A 9,302-nucleotide genomic window follows, 5' to 3' on the forward strand; every position below is an offset into this window, starting at 1 on the left:
CAGTGATATCTTTAAATCCTATTTTACTGACTTATATACAGAGGCCAATGCAAAAGGCACTGCTATAGCACCTTTCATCTGAAAACTCAGTATACTCTACAATTAGCAATTAATCTTCGTAACACTTAACTACCTCCTCCAATGTGTTAACAGGTCATTTTACAGCTGGTGAAACCAAGGCAGAGGAGAGTTGAGTCACGTACCCAAGGTCACATATTAAAGCCACCATGTAACTCCAAAATGTCTCTTTGCATGTTTAAAGTCCTGAGATTCACAGTTGATTTTTAAAGTATCTGGCATCAAGATACTATAAATATTCTTTTCTTGATAAAATATTTGTTACAAAATCATGCTCAATATTACTCTTCTGAATCTTTTTTAACTTCGAAAACCAGAATTAAAAAATCCTGTTTCTGCACTATACTAGCATCAGGTCACCCACATTGGGGCACTGCACACTGGTATTATAAAACCTATAATCTAGTCAGTATGCAAGAATGAGGATTGCTTCAAGACTTGCCAAAATCCTTTTGAATAACTGAACACTTTGGTTTTATCAATGCTTTTTTGCTATGTATTTGCCACTATTGTGTTTTCCCCCACCCAATTCTGGTACATATGCCTATGCGTAAGCCTGCACGTGCATGCTGTAAGACTGATTTAAAGAGGTTAAAACATTAGATAAAGAGGCTGGCTTTCACTGTTAGCATTTAACTCCTAGGCATACATAAGAAGTTCTCAGGCAAAATCCTGAAAACCATTATTTGATCAGGACAAATACAAACAGCAGCTCTCCCACACTGTCACAGCCACACAAACCACGTGCAATCAGCCATTCGTCATACGTTTGCCAGCCTTCTGCTTGACTTTGCCAAAGAAGATTCACAGATCAAAGCCTGGTTTGTTCTCTTCAAGACCAGTTTCCAGACAACAGTTGAGAAGTCCCTATAGAGGGACTATGGACTAAATTAGTTAAAGAAACTTTAATGTAACCATATTTACAGAATTAATTATTTCACTTACTGTATTGTCTTCCATGGGAAACAAATAAAGAGCTGAAAATCTTACGTATAACATGGCATAAAAAAGAGCAAAATCAGTCTCACAGATGTGTCACAGGCATAGTCTTTCTGAGGCTGATTTCTTCCCTGCTTAGTTTTTACATTGGGGGAGTTGTTTACATGCAACAGTAATACAATTTGCTATTCTGTGAGGACATCAATCTTGATGTGTTTGGAGATCTGAGTACCATATTTAATCTCTGACAAAATTCAGAGATCCAGGACCATTGCCGGCCATGGAAAAAATAAGAAGAAACTAAGGAAGTAGCTTGAGATTGTTGTGGCCTTTTTCACTTAGCCATACAAAAGAGAAAAATGGCATGAAAAAATCAGGCAATGCAAATACCTGCAATTTTTGGTCATTATTCGCGTAACTGCGTGACCACTGATATTTTTCTAAACAAAAGTAATTATTTACCTTGTAATTAATCATCAAAGATCTTGGTTATGTTATACAAACTGCTGCAACTTAACTAAGATCAAATTAAAAGTAAAAAATTACAATTTTACTCTAGCCTTACATGAGATTAACTTAGTTTTTAATTTTTCTATGCAAATTAAACCAATTTTAAAAATGTGAAATAGACAGACAAATGTATCTATATTAGGAGCTGGACATAATTAACTATGTTGAATTTAAATTACATAAGCTAGTGTGACTTTTCTTATATAGACAAGGTCTAAGTCATAAGATATAGAAGCTCGCTCCCCTAACCAGCTGACTTGCAGTGCCTTTGATGTAAAAATTAATACGAATAAATGCTTGTGTGGATATTCAAGATGGCTTTTCTGCATCTGTTTTTCTCAATTATTGATACCAGACTAATGAGAAATTAGCAATACAGACTGCACTTCCCTCCTGTTTTTATTCAATTTGTATGTAATACTGCTTTGTGGCATTCAGTGAATATTAACAAATTAAAAGGACAAGCCACATTTAGAACTAGAAAAAGCTCTTCCAAGGAGAAACAGGTACAACTTCAGGTTATAGATCTCTAAATGAAACAACTCACCCCCAAATCAAAGCAGAACTTCACAGATTCTCTTTGTAACACATTATAGATCTATCAGCAATTGCAACTGCACATCCCGTACCGAAATTAGAATAGGCCATTATGTACATTATGTGATTTGTTGAAAACAGAAGCCACCTGTATGCTATAGAAAAGCATTCACTCATCGATTAAAAAAAGAGACAGATGGAGATGGGCAAAATATACAAAGCCTAATTTCACAGCACAGACGAGCAATTTCAGTTCATTGAAGACAAAACACCTCTTTAGTGACAAAATTAAGGATTTAAAACCAAAGTCCGGTCATACAGGCATTATACAAAAAATATAATGAGATGATAAGCAGCAACTACTTTTGGTAATATTCCTCCCCGTTGAGGGGGCAGGACAAGGTGGATCCAGAACTGAAGTCTGATCTTGAAGATTAATGTGGTGCTCATGGGAATTTCACCACCTTACATAAAGATCCACTTCAGAATTAGAGAGAAGGAGAAAATTCAGCATGCAACAAAAGCCTCCTAGCAATACAGGGGAGAAAGAAAAAGAAGGAAAATAAACAAAAACAGTGCAGGGAATTAAAAACCTACTTATCGTGAAGGTAAGAGGAGCTGAGCTGTACAGACAGCTACTTGCACAAGACTTCTGCAGAGAAGCCTTACATGGCATAGCTTCAAGGAAAATGGATAGATCTAGCCAGGGTACAGCAAAAGTCAAATCCAGGCTGACACAATCATATATTCAAGGCACACTGCTGCTGATTAACGCACCACTGTGTTAGTTCATCTACATATTTGGCACTATCTTAAATCAAAATCTAGATTTTTGAAGTGGATAAATAAACTCTCTTTACGTAAAAGGCAAGACCTTCAAAAATGAAATTCAGCTAAGCTCCCCTTAAGCCCCTGATACTCAGTCTCAAAATTTAAATGAGTTGCTGGCCTGCTGCAGAATGCTTTTAGCTTCTTGAGCATGGTTCATACTTTTAAGCAAGGCCAAATAAAAGCCAGCAATAACAACAATCAAGCTTGAGCAAAAGCATGCACTGGTAGACACATCCAGGAAATCGCAGAGGGCAAAATCCTAATTTGAGAATTGCAATGCAGTATTTGTTGGCATGGCTATTGCTGTATTTCTTTGTGGTACTGGCCCCAGAAAATGTCAGAACCTGGAATTTTGGATTTTCATTGTCTGCAAAATCACAGGGTAAATACCTAACCTTCAGCAATCCAAAGTATTTTCAGCCCCATAAAGCATTAGTGAACTTCCAGCCATTTGGAACAAACCATCCCATTTTTCAATCTGCCCTAAGGTATTATTCAACAGAAACGGATCCACCTCATACACCACTGAATCTTACAACTGGCTTGGTTAAACACCCACATGACACTGCATTTAAAGAGATGGGCTCATCCCAAGATGCCCCAATATTTCCAAGAAAGTCTGTATGCTTCTGAGCACTTCCTCAACTTCCTATGCTATGTGAGATTAGCAGCGGTAAGATTCTTAGGACCTGCCCCCATAATGGAAATATCAACATAACCTGAGTGATTTGGGACAGGGAGAGTCTTTTGTTAAAGGACAACAGGGTTTTGTCTGCACATATGAAAAGTTTACTGTTAGAGCATCCAAAAATGTACTACAGAGAGAAAATAAGGGGTGGGAGGTGGCATGGATTTCTCCTACTGATGTACCAGTAACTGTACCTGGTCCACAGATGTAATTGTGCATGACCTACTGAAAACTGTAACATTTCTCGTGTCCAACTGATTTTTTTATCCCCTTCCCCTCTTAAATCCTAATAGCTGACAAAGTCAACGATGACTTCTACACCAAACGCCGACATCTTGCAGAACTGGCTGCCAAGGGGAGCCTGCCACTCCATCCAGTGCGCCTAGATGAAGAGAGAGCTTACACGATCGACAGTGGCCTAACCAAACAGAATGGGCAGAAATCCAAAATTGCAAAGATACACACACACCCATTAGGTTACAACTCCCACTACAAGACCTGGGATCCCAACGACCAGTCTCTTAGACGGCAAGCATACACAAACAAGGGGAAGCATGGTATGGGAGACCCGACGTTAAGCGACCCACTGACAACCCGGAGCCAGCATTATTTGGGCCCACAGCCATACTTCATAACTAACAGCAAGACAGAAGTAACTGTTTGAGTTTCTTTTCTTTTCTTTTTTTTCTTTTTTTTAATGAAATCCTTTAAAAACCACACACAAATACACATACAACACAAACACTCAACTGAAAGGCAAAAAATAAATTCAAAAACATAAAATAAAAATAAAAAAAGCAAACAGAAGGAAGGAAGGAACTTCCACCTGGACACTCTTGGTATCCAGCCAACTGTAGGCCGAAGAGTGGGTTAATACCATTCAGCAATACACACTGAAGGTTGAATTATAAACTCCATTTGTATTTCACAATGGAACACAAACCCTTGTGACTAAATTTTTTTACTTGAAACTAAAATCCATGATGAGAAGTAGCACAATCTAGAGAAACCTTATGTCTGCTTAAACATTTACACTATGTTCCTGCCTTGAGACAGAGGAAGAAAGAGAGAACAATATACTGTAATATATTATTTCAGAGAGGAATTTTCTATAAAATGTATTAATAAGCACTAGACCTGTGAAAAGCCAAGAGCAAGCATCTTGGTACAACCCCTAACATCTATTATTGTACTTTCACACTATACTTTAGAAAGCGCAAAAAATATATACATACAATAAGGGACAAAGACTCTTTCACAAGGAATTTATGAAGACTGTTATGATTAAGAGCATATGGGACCTTTCTGGCTGGTAGACAATTCTGCAGGATGATAACAAACAGCAGAATAATTTATTTCAGTTTACTTCGTTTGATTTGAAATTTTTGGGAACCTTCAAAATAAGAAGAGACATATCATATGACACAGAAAGCTGCGGGGGGGATAAGGGCATCAGAATATTTCCTCTCAGTCCTCCTGTTTTCGGGCAGATGGTAACAATTCTCACTTTGCAGACTGTCAGGACTTTTTCTTCACCTAAATGTTTTGCCTATCTTCAACTGCTTCAGACTGAAATTAAGCGTGGGTGGTGCCTTTACTGTATTACTATTGTTCAATGACAGTCTTGTTTCTCAAAGTGACCCCTCTGTTCCTTTAAGCTATTTCCTCATGTTTTGCTAAGGATGACAAGGGTTCTGCCCTGCTCAGCCTCCTTTGTTTGTCCCAAAGGGAAACTGGACTACATCTCCATGCAGTGGTTGCACAGTCAAGACTATTTAGTTAGCCCCTCCATTTTCCCAATTTAAACTTTTCCCCTCTAGTCTCTCATTTTGTATTTGCTTTTAGCCATGATAGTTCTTTGTAGTTCAACTAAATGTTATATGGTATATTGTCTCTATCGTTTGGCTTTCTATAGCGGCGTTCCCTCTCGGTGGACTATTTGGTGGACGAGGCTAACAGACTAGCCTCAAACGTCAAAGAGATCTGGGTTTAAACTAAACAAACAATTGGACTCATGGTCTTGACTGTGGTTTTGACGAGCAGGATGCCTTGTTCCTTTGAGTAAAACCACTCTTGAATTGGGCACTGGTAGTAGACTCGCAGACCTGGGCCTGTAAAGGCTTCAGCACATCCACAAAGAAATAAGCAGAGCTGGGATAGGAGGGCAGTGCTGCAACAGCCTGATGGCAGGCAATGCACTCAGTCTTTCACTTAAATTCCTGCCCTTCCCCCAAAACAAGTCATTTGGTTAAATCCTAACTAGCTGGCTTACTACAGTTGCGTTCTCACCACCTGTCAATTCTTCTGGAGATTAGTTTTGGAAGAGTATGCAGAGAGCAGTGAGAACTGTTACGTTGTAAGAAGAATTGGAAGTGGTATTTCTTGCTGTACTCAACTGACTGGCAGAGCTGCTTCTTAGTCAAGAATGCAAGGGCTAAGAATTTGAAATGTGGTTAAATGGAGAGACCATTTTTTTAGCTATATCGAGATTGATTTGCATCCTGAGAGCACCGGCATCTCTCCATCAGCGTGCTGCTAAATTGTATGATCATATATTTTAAGACTATCAGAAGTGGACAAAGCCCACGGGACAAATATTTTGCACACAACCCAGATTCTCCACTACCTGACTTTCATTCCTTTAATCTTTATTGCCTTCACAACTGGCTGACTTAATTTGACCCTTTATGGAATGTTGCTGTTAATCCATATGCTTTAGATACACATTACAGCTGCACTCTAATTCACACAGGTTTCGTGTAACTTGAGCATATTTTATGTGGAAATATTTTAGTAACTGTATGTTCTGTAAGTAAACCCGTGTTAATACTTGTTAACTACAGAGTTTATGATACCAATAATACTTCCTACAATAAAATGTTTGTTTGTTTTTTAAGAATGTTTATTTGTAAACATATGTATTCACTATATTAATATGAATTTCTTACCTGGCAATAAAATTGATTCTATGTGAATCCAACGTGCTGGCTCATTCCTAAACTTGTATCATTGGGCCAATTTTTGAGTATTAACTGAGCTTCCAGAGCTTTTCACTGCAGCCAAGTGGGGTTCATCTCAGCACAAATGATGATTTGACTCAGCCATTGGTAGCCTTGTGAACAAGAGGTTCTTTGGAAAGCAGCTGCATGTTGTACATGTGACATATGTGCTATGCCTGTTACATGCAGTGTAACGTAATGCACACAAGGTATGCAAACCTTGCAAAGCTCCATGTGCCCTGTAAGCCTCCAAGCATCACACACAGCTTGTGTCACTTGATCAGTTAATTACAGTTTTAAGGAGAGGAAAAAAAAGGTAAGCACGTACAGGGCCAGATCCTGGTCCTTGTGAATGCATAGGAGCATTGCAGTAAGCTTCAGCCACATCCCAGGATTGGAACTACCCAGTAAAAACAGATGAAAAAATGATGTATATCGCTTCAAAATTTGTATATGTTCATTACAGAAAAACCTGCACACAACATCTGTGTACCAAGTCTGCTGGAACAGAAAGTCCTTTACAGGGTCTTAGTACGGCTAGTGGCTCATAAACCTGAAAATGAATAGAACCTCAGAAAAGGACAGTGTTTGGGTAGCTGCTTCTCTTTGCTTTGCTGTAATGATATCAGATGAATTTCAGAAGAAGAAATGAAGATTTAGCATATCTTGCTTCAGAATGAACTTAGTGCATGACTTCATGCAAATTCTTTAGGCAATTTATGGCTCCTAGGAAGCCATGACACATTATCAGAGGGAAAACATCAATCCAGAAGTGGTTGGAGTAGCCTTTTTAAACAGTAGAAAAGTGTCATTTTCATTATATGCCTTTGTGGATGCCATGAAATAGTCCATAAAAGCCCCTCTTCTGGTTACAGGAGCATTTCCCTGCCTGCGGCACAACTGCAGAAACAATCCCATTCTGCCAGGGGGGCTCAGGAGAGACATATGAGTGCAGCCATAGCACCAGAAAAATTCTGGGCAGCCCTGCAATCCATAAGGAAGCCTGGGGAGCCCAGTGGAATACAAGCCTAACCAACGGCAGACACAACTTACTGTTAAAGCTCCACCACCGACCCATCTAATTCACATGTTGTTTCTATCAGCAAATTCTTGACTAGAATCATGGATGGCAAAAAGGACAACTGCTTTGCTAGTATAAATGCCTCTGCATAGGCTTTTGTTCTTCCAGATATGTGAAAGAAAAGCCAACCTCCAAACCCGCCCCTGCACCTGATTTTGTGTCTCTGCATGACTTTTTCTCTGAACCTTTTTTCACTGTGAGCAAGAACTGCACTGGGTTCCCATAAGCATTTCTTTCATAATGCTGTTTGATATTAACACAGAGGCACTGCACTACAAACAAAAAAGTGTATGGCCAAGAAATGAAGATGTTCTGTACACAGAACTATGGAGTCTAAAAGTCTAAATGTTATCTGTTTTAGACCCCTTTACCCTAGAAACATCTGTTCTCATGACTAAATCTTTTGAGCATGATCCTCAGCTTACACAAACCGAAGACGAGGTGACTTATATAAATAGAGGAACGGGTCTCATGACATTCCACACTACCTACAAAGCATCTCCAGGACTCAGACTTCAGATTTGAATAGGTCTGGGAAAAGATTCATGCTTTGCTCTTTTCTTATAGAATGGTTATTGAATTTTGAGTACTAAATAAATAACCCTATTCCACAAATCCCTTTTGCACACAATCTGCGCACTTTATTTAATCCTGGTCTCTATACTTGAATACATGAAGGACTTCCAATGATAAACACAGTCTTTACTGTAATTATATCATCTTTCTATTTGGCATGGATAATTTTATTTTGCTAAAAACAGTTATGACAGGAAGCATTATTGTATTAGATTATATCATCTCATATATCACCTACCGCTGACAATGTGAAAATAGGATGAGTACCACGTTACTAAAAAGTGAGCATTGTTATTTCTATGAATGAGAAATTCAAATTATTGTGTCTATTGATTATATATGACTTCAGATAACTTTTGTCATTTATTTCAGCATTAATATAATACTTATATAGTAGTACAGATGCCATGCTAGCTTGGGTATGAAAGCCGTTTTTAGCCGAAAAACACTGAATGGCAGTCTTGTTCATTTCAAGTTACACAGCAAGTTGCTCCATGTATTGTTTCTAAAATACCATTATGTGGTCAGTAAGAAATAGCTTCCAGGATACATTAAAATCCCAATTAAAAAATAATATGTACATATATATTAAAAAAAACCCTGTATTATTTCAACAACAAAGTCCTAAAGGGGTAAAAGTATTATTAATGCCGTTGGCTGTATCATTACTCATAAAATTCCTGGTAACTAATCCTCTAGAAATGAGACTGGTTTGGGAAAATGAAATCTGAGGTTTTCTAAATGTAGATAAAAATATTGATTTACCATAGTTTGGCAGAAGATATAGCATATAATGGCATTATTCCAAAAGTCACTTGGAGTCATGACACCATTCTGGTTTACCAGATGTGCATTACATTTACATTACACTCCTATCAAGTTTGACCAGCTGTTGCCCACCTGAAGAGAAGTACAGGATGATCCTTCGTGCCATGTTCTGCACTTCCCACTAGGTTGCCCATAGAAGAGCACAGAAGTCTAACCTGACAGCTTAGGATTCAAACTCCAGCTTATCTCTGGTGTTTGACCAAGACATGAGTAGTGTTTTCTCAACAACAAGCTT

General features: G+C 38.3%; 1 protein-coding gene across 1 annotated transcript in view; it reads left to right on the forward strand.

Moving 5' to 3' along the window:
• SHISA9 (shisa family member 9) overlaps window positions 1–4,247 on the forward strand; it is a 187,928-nt gene extending 183,681 nt beyond the window's left edge. Inside the window, exon 4 of the mRNA XM_074158667.1 lies at window positions 3,877–4,247. Coding sequence (XP_074014768.1) covers window positions 3,877–4,247 — 371 coding nt within the window. The remainder of the gene's footprint in view (window positions 1–3,876) is intronic.
• The last annotated feature ends 5,055 nt before the right edge of the window (window positions 4,248–9,302 follow it).

Source organism: Numenius arquata, chromosome 14 (genome assembly GCF_964106895.1).
Source record: "Numenius arquata chromosome 14, bNumArq3.hap1.1, whole genome shotgun sequence".
In the NCBI taxonomy this organism is placed as follows: Eukaryota; Metazoa; Chordata; class Aves; order Charadriiformes; family Scolopacidae; genus Numenius; species Numenius arquata.